This window comes from Echinops telfairi, unplaced genomic scaffold (genome assembly GCF_000313985.2).
Source record: "Echinops telfairi isolate 266 unplaced genomic scaffold, ASM31398v2 ScPeMD7_32;HRSCAF=126, whole genome shotgun sequence".
Taxonomy (NCBI): Eukaryota; Metazoa; Chordata; class Mammalia; order Afrosoricida; family Tenrecidae; genus Echinops; species Echinops telfairi.
In genome coordinates this window covers 1,941,003-1,953,476 of record NW_022103929.1, presented here as the reverse complement: position 1 = coordinate 1,953,476, position 12,474 = coordinate 1,941,003, and the positions used below count along the sequence as shown (strand labels likewise).

The 12,474-nt window shown below is 55.0% G+C and overlaps 1 protein-coding gene across 5 annotated transcripts in view; it reads right to left on the bottom strand.

Moving 5' to 3' along the window:
- Window positions 1–12,474, bottom strand: part of DENND1A (DENN domain containing 1A) — a 624,449-nt gene that overhangs the window by 10,533 nt on the left and 601,442 nt on the right. For all 5 annotated transcript variants that reach the window (XM_030885630.2, XM_045290194.1, XM_045290191.1 and 2 more), the window contains one exon: window positions 9,949–10,037. In XM_030885630.2, coding sequence (XP_030741490.1) covers window positions 9,949–10,037 — 89 coding nt within the window. The remainder of the gene's footprint in view (window positions 1–9,948; window positions 10,038–12,474) is intronic.

Genomic DNA, 12,474 nt, shown 5'->3' with positions numbered 1-12,474 from the left:
TGGTGACACTGGCAGCACTTACAGGTCGGGTTAAATGTGGCCCCTAGAGTTCTGTGAATTCCTGACCTTGCCCCTATTTTGCAGACGAAGCAGCCAAGTGCCGAAGAGAGGGCCTCACTGGGCTGCAGGCGCGGAGAGGCCAGGGCTGAGCCTGGGAGGGAATGGGGTCTGACCCTGAACCACCAGGCAATCCTGCCTCTTCTCTTTCCTGGATCTGAAACGCGGCACTGAGCCGAGGGGAGGGGGGCCCACCCCCTCTGCTTGTCATAAAAGGTGGGACTTCAAAATAGACGTATTTAAATTCAATGGCTCCTGTTCTCCCATGAAACAGCGGGTATTTGTCAGAGATAAAGGATGAACCATTGACAACGCCCAGGTTTAAAATTTTTATTAGCTTAAGGCAGTGTATATATATAAAAGTGTACCTCTTCCCTCATTAACCCAATTCAGCTCCCACCCTGCAGTCTGCCACCCACCACCTGCCTGGATTTCATTACACACAAAGAGCTGTCTGCAAAGGCGGGTCGTGGCACGCGGGGCTGCTGGAGCCGGGGCGCAGAGCGGGCCTGCTGTCCATCACCGTGCAGACCCCCATCATCTCTGCGCGGCGGCCCCGCCTCTGGCCCATCTCATCTCTGCGGAGTCACCATGGAGAATGGCTTCCCGGACCCTCTCTAATGTTTGGTTTAACGTGTCGCCGGTTAGCACGCGCGTGTGACAGTGGTGACAGGCGCGGCTGTTCCTTTTTAAATACCATGTCAGCGACGCGGCGTCAGGAAGCAGGGACGTGCTCTGTGGCTCGCCGCCGCGCCGGGAGCGCACGGGCTTATTTTTTAATGAGGACGATCTGCATCGTGAGAGTGTGTTTCATGTGTCACATCGCGTGGACAAACCAGCAGCACGTCACGCTGGCCCGGAATGAAATGCTGACAAATGTAGATATTTCAAATTTAATTGACATTTAAATGTACTTGCGATCGCGGAGGGGAAGGGGAAGGAAGAGCGGAAAGGAAGCCAGCGCGGACTTGGTCTCAGGAGGTAACGGAGGGGCGCTGGTGGTCGGGCTGAAAAGCGTCACCGTTCCACACAAAGGGTCTTCCCTGTGAACGTGTCCTGGCTGCTCTGCCCCCCTCCCCACCCCACCCTCGCGGAGACATAGTTGGGAGGGGGTGCACGCTGGGGGGGCAGGTGAGGCTGGGTCCTGCCTGTTCAGTATGGGCAGGTGACCTTGGCAAAGTCACTTTACTTCATGAGCCTCAATTTCTTATCTGTAAAATGGCGGAGGGGGTTTTATACCGTTCTGGATAGTCTTACAAAAGTCAAATGGGAATATGTGCAAAATGCTTTGAATCCCAAACGGGACTCGGCAGACTCCCTGAGACCCTAGAGGGCAGCATCGCACTGCTATTGTGGACAGCTGGCACACAGTATCCTGCGATCCACGTGGCGCGTTTCCATCCTGTGCAGGGGTCTCCCCTGGGTGTCCACGGAGGAGCGTCAAGGAAGGGTCCCTGCCTTCAAGATTACGCAGGGGCGCTTGGAGAATCCAGTCCCCACTGGGCTGAGTTCCACGTGCACCCCAGGGCTTAGTCGATTGCCAAGCCTTTCTTCTGAGGAGCCTCTGGGTAGACTCAAACTGTCGAGCTTTGGGTTAGCGTGAAATCTCTGCGCCACTCAGGGCCTGGGTGTATCACAGGGTTCCAGAATCATCCGAGAGAACTCCTGCCAGGCCCTCCTCTCCTGTGCCCGCCACCCTGCTGATGCTTTGGAGCGCACTCTGAGTGAGGGCAGGATTGAAAATAACAGACAAAAGGCTCAGAAGCAAGACAGAGAGGCCTCTGGAAGGTGGGCTGGGGGTGAGCTTGGTGTCAGACCCACAGAGGCTTACGCTGTGGAACTGGACAAGTTATTCCCGGAGAGACGGGGTAAGGGTGAGGAGGGTTCTCAGGGAGGGCGCATTGAAGACAGATGGGTACACAGATCTTTGCGCCCAGGAGTGTGTGTGCCGGCACAGAGAAATGCCATGAGGCTATACTGAAACACAATAACTAGTAACAGTGGCCAGAGCTTATACACTCAAGGGGGAGGCGACATGAGAGCAGGTCTTTATGCCTGGGCATGGCAGAGGCTGCCCCAGGGCCTGGAGGTGCCTCTGGAGAGGAAAGGGGTACCAGTGTGAGAGGTCAGGGCAGGTTTCGAGAGAGGAGGCTGGTGAGGTGGGTGGGTGGGGGGGCGGCTTGTGGAGGACCTGGAGCCAGAACAAGGGCTGAGCCGCCCACATGAGCAGGGGATGCAAGGCTTTGGGTGGCAGTAGGGAGGCCTCACTGGCTGGGCAGTCCTCTCCTCTCTAGTCTGGGTGGTCCCCACTGCCCTTCCAGTCTTCATCCATCCACTAGGCTATTTCTCAGCTTGTACTTTTCCTTGTCCCTCCTTCCAGCAGACTTCAGGAGCGCATGCCTGTCCGTGTGCCTGGGACATTGCTCAGAGACCACGCTCTGCATCCTAACTCTCCTAACTCGGCGAGTGGCGGCGGACTACTGTTTTCAAAGTTCCTGGGCAGCCTCCGGAGGCACTCCTGTTACTCTCTGGCTGTCCAGAGGAAAGAAGACTGCCTCACCTTGAATGGCCCCCACTTGAGCGCCCCAACTCAAACTTAGTGGGAACACTAAGACCCAAACCAGACGGTGCCTTCCTGGGCAGGTTCTGATAGAGGGAGAGAAAGACCTAAGACTTCAAAGACCTAAAAGACACCAGGCTTGGCTGGATGGAGACCGGTGGCCCCCGAGATGATGGCCCTTCCCCTTCAGATCTGGAACTGGATTTAGGGACAGAGCCCAGAGGGTTAGGAGAGGAGTGGGGAGGAAGGGAAACAAACACGGGGAGGGGGTTGGGTAAGCGCAGGTACATCGAAGGGCTTAGAAAGGACAAAGAGATGACAATTGGATGCGAAACAATGGTCTTCTCTGGAAACCTTCACCTAATTAATAAAAAAAAGTTAAAAAACAAAATCCTGCCATGCACACACCCCTGGCTCAGGCGTGCCCTGAGCAGCCCTCCCAGAGCCGAGGGGGGTGCAGTCAGTCACAGAGGCCTTGCTCCACTTCTCTAGTGGCGAGAAGATGGGGATGGACAGGGCAGCAGAGGCAGGGTGGGGCTCAGGAACCCAGCCCTTTTGTGCGCACGTTCTGGGGCTCTGGGTCAAAGGCAAGTCGTTCCACCTGTGAGAGACTAAGCTCCCTTATAAGCTGGGCAGGACTAACACTGACTTCATTTGCAGATTTGGGGGTGGTGGTGTGATGTGGTGTTTGTGTGTGTAGCCTGAAATCAGCAGTCTCATTGGGGCATGCTACTACAAAGACCGGGGATGTCCTTGCCAGTGTCCAGCCTCTTGGGTTTTCCTGGGCTGTGGCAGATCTTGGCACATGGTGGGACCTGGTGGGTGGGTGTGTACCAGAGGCCCTTCCTTGGCAGTCCCTACTTCCCCAATCTGGGCCCAGGCTCCACATCCAGCATGGATTGGGCTCCAGGCCCCATAGACCACCGTTGGAGGGCCAGCGTGCGTCAGGTCAGGAGCCTCTCATCTTGCTAATTGGGCCTGTGACTTTCTGCTCTGTGTTGGGACTCTCAGCCGCTCAGGGGGTGGAGCAGCTGCCCCCTGTCCCCTGGGGCCCCAGGCCCAGATGGCATCTGGGAGTCTTGCTCTTGGGGCTGGTCACAGTTCCTGACTTGTAGAAAGCAAGGGCAGGGGTGGTGGTGGTGGTGCTGGGAGCTTTGGATTCACTTCCTAATTAGGCCTGACACACAGTAGGCACTCTAGACACCCTTATGGCTGTTAACTGACACCCTCCCCTCACCCCCAGAGTGCTCGGTGGGGAGCTGCAACCTGGGAGCCTTCAATGACTCCCTTCTTGATTCATTCAGGGAAATTCTCCCGGAGGGGAGGTCTGGGTCAGGCTTGGGTCCAGGAGGTGAAGTGTTAAACCTAAAGGATACATGATTCCAGCCTGCTGGAGGGGCTCTCAGACCACTGGGGGGTGGTGTGTGGCGGGGTGGTAGTGGTGGTGTTGGTGTGTGTATTTGAAAGAGAACAGGCTGTAACATGGGTGGTGTGGTCAGTGTGCTGCAGGAAACCAGCAGGAGGAGGAGCTGGGGGCCAGAGCCCCACGGTCAGGGAGATCAGCCTTAAGAGCCCATTTAGGATGCTGGCTTGTCCTCTGTGCGCAGGATGCTAATCGGCATCAGGTTGGAAAGGGGCAGAGACAACGTACTAAGGGCCTCAAGGCCAGTAAGTGGCAGGCAGGGCTGCTGACCTAGGTCTTCCTGATGCTACAGGTTTGTGCCATTCTAGCAGTCTGCTAGCCCCGGCCTGGGGCAGCAGGGGCTCTCTGCCTGTGGTGAGCCGCCCTCAGGACCGCCCACGACAGCTGAGCCGGCTGAGCCCTCGCCATGCCTCCTGTCTGAGCATGTGTGCAGCCGGTGTGAAGAGAGAAAATCCCCAAGTGTGCTGAGACCCGGGCTTTGGGTGAGCTCTCACTAACGGCTTCTGGCAGCTTCTTCTGATCTTATTTTAATCTTCTGGGGCCTTGGGTGCTGGGGTCATGCATTGCAGTTCAGATGATCTGACTCCCTCCTTCTGAGCAGTGTGGCGGGCTGTTGGGTGGGCAGCCCTCTGCCCAGGCCACAGAGTTTTTCCTTAGCTGGAAGGAATTCAATTGCTAGCTACACTCCTCTCGGCCCCCAGACCATCCATTCCCCGGGGGTTCTCCATTCTGGGGGAAGCACAAAGTGTGGTCATTCCTTTTGAAAGTTCATTAGCAATATGGAGCAGAAAGCTCCCTGTGTGGTGGGGGAAGGGCACAGGCTCTGGAGTTACAGAGACAAACTTGAAGCCCAGCCCTCTCATTAACTAGCTGTGTAACCAAGGGCAGTGACAAGGCTCAGAGCATTTGTTACCTCTTCTATACAACAGGGCTTGTCACACCTGTGCCCACAGATCTGCTGAGAGCATGCAATGGAGCAGTCTGTAAAGTACTCAGCATGCTGGTTACTGGTAGTTGCTAATCATCCTATTTCTTCCAATCACATGAAAGGAAAGAGGGAAGGAGGGAGGGAGGGAGAGAAAGAAAGTAAGAGAGAGGGCCATTCAAGAACAAGGATATTTACCCTGGCATTTTCTGGAAATAATCTAAAGATCTATTATGCGGGGACAAGGTTGGGTAGAGCGCATTCACCCACACATTCACACTGAGAGTTACAAAGACGGGGTGGGGGAACCCTATGATCCAATATTGCAGGAAGCTGCGTTGTGTGGAATTGTCCTGAAATACCTGAATCTACCCAGGGCTGTGGTGTTGAAGGGCCCTCTGGGGCTGAGCGAGGGCAGTAACTCGCGTGTGGCTAAGGGCCACGGCAGCCCGGCAGAGCCTAGCCATCATCGCTTCTATGAAACACAGCGGGGACTTGTCTCTTTCCCTCCACGTCCACCTCATCTTCAAGGCTCCTGGATCCACTTTACACATAGACAAGATTATTTACCAGGAGCAGAGTTTCGGAGGGGTCTGACCAGAGGTAAGCAGGACACTGGCTTGAGGCCCCCCTGGTGCATGCATTGGGACCCTTCTTACTGAGTACAGTGAAGCCTCCCAGATATCTAGGGTGTTCTGTCTCCCCTACAGGGGAGCAGTGGGCCAAGCCCATCTTGGATATCCCAGTGCTGCAAGGCCTTTAGCCACGGAGCCTTGGACGACCCCAGGCCTCTTGGTGGCTGAGATGATGAAGCACGGCAGTAGCCGCATGTCATGGGCTGCAGTCTGCCGAGCGTGAGGGTCTGCAGTGGGGGGAGGACCAGCAGTGCTGATGACAATGCGGCTTTTTTAGAGCTCCCTATTGTCTTTTGCTAGTCCTTGGGTGGTGCAAATGGTTCACATGCTCAGCTGCTAACCAAGAGGTTGGAAGTTTGAGTCCCTGCAGAGGAACTGGGAGAAAGGCCTTTGGGACACAGTTCTACCCTGACACACATGGAGTTCCCGTGAATTGGAAATGACATGCCAGCTTTTGTTGTTAGGTGCTATCGAGTAGGCTTCAGCTCATTGCAAGCCTGTCTGTCTTGGGAGAATACGGCCAGGATGCACCTTAGCCGCGAGGAGGCAGGATGGCAGCTGGTTTTATTGTCTCTTTCTCAGAATCCAATTGGATGGGAAATCCCCCTGGTGACAGACCAGCAAAGAGGAAAATGACTTGGGGCCTGGTGGCCCTGCACACGCTGCGGCTGAAAACAAACCAGGGCCCACGTGAAATGGGCAGGAAGCGGCAACCTCACCACAGACACACACACACACACACACACACACACACACACTGTGGGGGGCCGCTGCTCACCGTCCAGAGGCATGCAGCATCATAATTAGGTTCTTAGCACAAACCCCGAATGATGTGGAAGAGAGGGTGAGGCTGCTGACATGGGAAAGTGGGGGTCACGGTGGAGTCTACTGTTTTCTAATGCTGAGACCTTGGGCAAGTCAATGCAGCCTTGCTCTGAGCCCGGTTTCTCCATCTGTTAAAAGGGCTAGCCGCCTCCCTCCCGACTTGCATGAGCTCGCTGCGAGGAAATAAGGGCACTTAAAGGATGCTCAGGAAATGCTGCTCCCATTTCCTTCCCCAACTGGAAGGCCCTGGACACCAGGAAGAGGGCTGAACTGTGCTGGTTCCCAGCTCCAGGGAAAGGTGAGAGGGGGCTGGGGGTGGGGTGGTGGGATCGAGCAAGTCATCTGAGGACACAAAGCTGTCTCTCAAGGCAAAGCCAGAATTAAGGTGGACCCCCAAAGGGCCTGTTCCAGTGAGGGCGGCAAGGTCTGAGAGAGAATAGAATGCAGAATCAAGAAGAATGCTGAATCCTGACCCCTGCCACTTTCTAAGTGGGTGACCTGGGAGGGGAGGTGGGGGGCTTATCAATACATTTTTCTGAGCCCAAGTTCCTACACTGTGGAATGCCAATTTAAATGGACCCAGGACATAAGGGACGCTCAATTGCACTGCCTACCAACGGGCCTCTAACCTACAGCCCCTCCTGCCCACCCTCCTAACCCTAATTCTTACGCAGGGGAATCCCTCAGGCATTCCATGGGTCTTGTTCTGAATGACAACGGGAGTAGCTAATACTTCCAGAGAGCAATAGAAACAGAATATTAATCAGCTAATGCTCGCAGTAAAACAGAGGGCATGTTTTCCTAGAACTCGTTCTGATGTGTTCTTCCAGTCGCAGGCACATGGTTTCAATAGGTTAGAGAGCTGACTCGGATTCAGGGAGGGAAATGGACGTGGGAAAATTTCGCTTTGGCAAGTTCAAGCTAACAAAAGCCTCGGCCCCGGGGCCTCCCTTTCAAAAATCCCATGTGCCGCCCGCCGGCAGCTTTTCAAAAATCTTTCCGGAATGAATGGATGCTTGGAGAGACGGACAGATGGGTCCATGGGTGGCTGGACATGGGGTGGAAAGGAAGGCAGGAGCTTCAGGGTGAACTGGTTGGAGAGCTGGTGGTCTTGAGGGGGCCCTGAGTGTGAAGCCAGTGAAACCATCCTACTTCTGACCAGCTCTGCCTTGCGAGCCACAAGCGAATTATTGAATGTGCATTTTGGACAGAGATTTGGAGCAAGAATTCAGGAAGATGGAATCTTTTTCCTTAAGTTGGAAGATCCCTTAACCCTGACGCTGGCACTCGCTTTGTGGGTCTGGGGAACACAGGTCCATTGAAAGCTCCGGCACCGGAACCAACTCCTCGGCCAGGCGCTGTCTGCCAGCTGGTCTTCTCCAGTCTCCCAACACAACGCCGACCGATTGCTGGAGCTGGGGTCTCTCCGCCCCAGACGGTATTATACGAGGAGCCTGTTTTATTAAAATGTTTTCTGCTGGATGCTTCCTGTGTTTCTAGAAGTTGGTCCTGCCAGCTGGAGCTGACGACAGTGGAGAGAAACACATCCAAGAGTTGTGGTGACATGGCATTTGGAAGTGGAGGAGCCCGGCATGGGGGTGGGAGAGGGCAGCCTGGGAAGTGTCGTCACGGGAAAACACTCCCAGAAGTATCTCTGGCCGTTCTGGGAGAGGGGCGCTCCACCCCGCCCCCATCATTAAAAAAATGTGAAGAGGCAAGAAATCCTGGGAATGACATTCCGAAATGAACTCTAGTTACGCAGGGCCACAGCATTGGTGATGTGCAGTCACAGAGATGCTGCCATTTGCTTGCTGCCATAGCAGGTGTGTCAGCCTGGCACACTGGGCACCGTGCTTCCACCAGCTCCCTGGAACCCCAAAGCATCCCATAATGGAAATGCAAAAACCATGAACGCTGCAGAGGGAAAACGGAGAGGGAGGCGGACACAGCACAGGCCCTAAGCAGGCCACAGGGACTTTCACACACTGGCTTTCCAGGCACAGGATAAAGTGTCGTCCTGGAGCCCGTTTACAGAAACAGTCTCTCCTTGGGAGCCTGGCCACAAAATGGGCTCTGATCTCTTGTACAATGTGGAGTACCGACGGGGCCACTTTTGTGCAAGGCGGGACTGTCTGGGGTTTGTGTTTCAAGTATCCACAGGCTGGCCCATGACCTTGTATCCCAGTGTGATGTCTAAAGGGTGTGCTCTAGTTTGAGAGAGATGGGTTTAAAGCAGTGGTTCTCAACCGTCCTAGTGCCGTGACTCTTTCAGACAGTTCCTCATGTTGTGGTGACCCCCAAACATAAAATTATTTTCCTTGCTACTTCATAGCTGTCATTTTGCTACTGTTATGAATTGGGTGACACCTGTGAAAAGGTCGTTCGGCCTCCAAAGGGGTTCCGACCCACAAGTTGAGAACCACTACTGTAAGCTCTCTGCATTTAAGAAATCCTTAGGGCCCGAGGAATGCGGACGCGGTGCAGCCTTTGCTCCACAAGGGGGCAATCATAGCCCACGTTCCCACAGCCAAGGGCCTGGCCTTCAACATTTCCTCCAGCCTATTGTGCAGAGCAAAAGTTAAACTGACACCCAACCCCAGGCGGCCTTCTCTTCCGAATTTTGCAAAACTAAGCATGCCCACCCCCCACACACTCCACCCCAACCCCCACCCCAGAGCTTCCTCAGCAAAGTCTGAGAGGCTGCCTGGTGGGTAGCTGGTTCTGGAGACATAGCACTCAAGCAGTACTGTGCGGTGGAGCAGGGAATTCTGGGAGAGCTAGAAGTATCACAACCACGATCATACCCCAGTGTTGCCTTTCAGAGCTGTTGCTTCCTTTTGGCTCTTTTTCTGGCTGGGACCTGCTATATCTCTTGCCGTCTTTCCCTGGGAACTTCCTCTGCGGGCAGGACTGCCACCTTCTCCAGACTGGCCCTGGGGTCAAGTCAAGTTGATGCAGTCAGGCAGCTCAACTCCTGGCCAGTGCATACGTGCCTGCCTCATTCAATCACCCACCTCTCCGACATCTCAGTGCTTTATCTCAGCGGGGTCCTCTGCTTGGTGTTGGACATAAGACCCAGTGCCCACCCTTGAGGAGCTCTAGGTCTCGGGGGAAGGATGCCAGTAACTAAGTCAATGCGATGGCACAGAGCATCCACAAGTACTGATGGGCTGGGCTGGGAGCTCAGGGTGGTCCTGACCTGCAGAGCCCTCACACACCAGCCGGCTAAGAAGTGGGTGACAGGTCTCGTTCCACCACAGCTTTCCTCCTGGACCAGGGTTCTAACTCTCTCTGGCGGACTCTGCATCTTCTGACCGTCTCTGGAGCCGGCAAAACTGCCCTTAGGGCCACACCACTCAACCCCACTGCCCCCCCCGCCCCCCGCCCCCTCCAGCCCCCAAGCCAATTGGAACCAATGGAAACCAAGACTGAAGATCCGGAGAGGAGAGGCCGCTCTGTGAAATGGCTGCTCTGGGCCTCGGGGTCTTTCTCGAGACAGGGCGAGGGAGCCGGTGGTACTCACTGCTCAGGGCTTGGGACAGACGTCCTCCGGCCTTCCACTGTGATGTTGCTCTTTGGTCTCCTAACGACATGCGGGCGGGGAGGGCGGACCTAGAGTGGAGATGGGGGAAACCCCCAAGAAGGAGTGAATTGGAAAGACTGTCTGCAAACGCCCCAAAGATTTGGGTCAGTGACCAGAAAAGCGGAGTTTGGAGATATTCAAGATACAGGTTACAAAAATCACCATTTGTCCTGGACACATTTCCACACCAATGGCAACCTAAGCCGCCACTGGAGGCGGGGCAGGGGTCCTGAAGGCCTGGTCTCCTCACCTGCACCTCGGGACCACACCCCTGCGCCTCTGTGAGGCGCCAGGGAGGGAATGTCTACACAGGGCCCAGGACAAAAGGCCCTCACCAATGACACACGCTCACTCTGCCTTCTGGAACCCAGAAATAGGTACCCAAACAGGGTTCACTCTGATTTTGTTTTTAGGATTCAGACACGTTTCTTTTGCTCTTTTTACGCCCGAATCACAGGCTGCCTGTTTTCTTCTTTAAATGGGGGAGGGTTATAAAAAAAGAAAAGCCAATAAGGGCATTAGAAGGTTCCAGTAAAAAGCATCTTTCTGTGTCCTGGGAAGCTGCCAGGGTGGGGTGGGGGAGTCCTCCGGAGCAGGGCTGAGCTGGGCCATGGCATGGCTCATGGGGCCACCCTCAGCGGTACAGCTCGCACATCAGGGAAGCATGGGACATGTTCAACAGTGAAATATGTACAACTTCTGAGCCCCACGGCCCAGGCTGTGCTGACAAGATGGGCTGCCTCCCTAGCCTAACGCCTCTCAAAGCCCAGATGAAGGCCCATGCTGCAGAAAGACAGCCCCGCCCTCCCTCACCAGAAATAAGCTGGCAGTCAGGCTAAGAACTTCCAGGTGTCTTAGGAGCACACTCACCTGGGCCAACCAGCTTTACATGACTTTAAGTTTGGTATTGTCACCTCCGACCAGATCCAGTCCCAGAGCAGGGCTCATGGGAGTGGGGAGTGGAACCCCAAAAGTTTATCTGGGTTCCATCTCCAATAAAAATGACCTAAAGCACCGCAGGATATGTGTGGTGATGGGGGAGACAGGGGACACGAGACTTGCTTTTTCTCTGTAGACGAGGGGCCCAAAGTAGGAAGTATTATCATTGCTGGTGTTCGGGGGCCAGGCAGGGTCAGAGAGAACACGTGCATCTGTCCCTGACGGCCTTCGTCCTGAACTGCACCCTCGGCCCTATTCAACATAGCACAATGGTTTACAAACCCAGGCTGCAGAAGTTGGCTACGAGCAAGGCCTTCCAAGCATCTATCTCATCAAGCCCGCAGGTCTCCACACGCCGGCTCTAACCACAATTTCTCTTTCCTTTGGAGTGGCCAGTCTGATCTCAGGCTCGTTTGGCAAGACAGAGATGTGGTAAGAGCCAAGTAAGTGCATCCCACCCCCTGGCTGCCTCTTCTGTGAGCTCATTGTGGTATTCCAACGGGGTGATGCCGGGCCTCAACCAGTGCTCAGCCCACCTCGCATGGACCTGGACAGCCTCTCACTGTGGTCGCACAGGGGTGAGGGGAGGAGGGAGGGGAGGGGCAAGGTGTGGAGGGGGCCGTCTCTCTGAGCAAGAGATGACTTCATGCTGGCCTTGCTCCAAGCACAGTGCCTGGTATACAGTGGCCACCGCAACAGGGTTTTGACAAACAAATGAATGTTGCTGCTTGAGATCTCAGAAACACAAAATAAACGTTACTATTCTTATCATTGTGATCAGAACAGGGCTTGCCACCAGCAGACATTCAGGCAGCGTTTGCTGAATGCCTGAATCCACCGGTAGCTGTTTCTCGGCACCCTTCCACCTCCAACTGGTTTCCCCGAGTCCTCTGACCCTGATAAACAGGATCACCTGGCTGGAATGACCCCCAGACAGTCACCACACAAGCTGAGTTGCAGGTGGGGCAGTGGGGCCCTTCCGCCCCTGCGCTGGGGAGGTCCAGCTGGGGCTTCAGGAGAGGTCAGACATTAAGGCCTGTCAGCTCGTCCCTGCACCCAGCGGCTCCCTGCTACAATGAAGGCGGGTTAAGAATGTGAACTTGTGGCTGAAATGGGGGGATTACGTTTGTGGCAACTTCGACTGAACTTGCAACGTGGTGAACCATGGGGAAAAAGAACAACAGAGCTAATTAGATGAGCTGAGCTGTCAGAGTGCTGCTGAATGGCTCAGCGCCAACAAACAAAAGGAATGGGTTGGCAGTCAGCAGGCTCAATGGGGGAGACTGCTTCATTAGGGAGGGTCAACCAGACAGAACAGGGACAGGCAGGCACCCACAGCCACAGCCAGAGCCACCCACCTGACCGGCGTGGCCAGAACCAGGCACAAGGTCACATTCACAGACAGACCACCCGCTCCCACGCCCCAAGCCCCTCACAGAGCCACTGCAACACCTCCAGACCCACTGCATCACAGATACACGGGAGGGGAAGCCCACTCACGAAACACACACACACACACACACACAC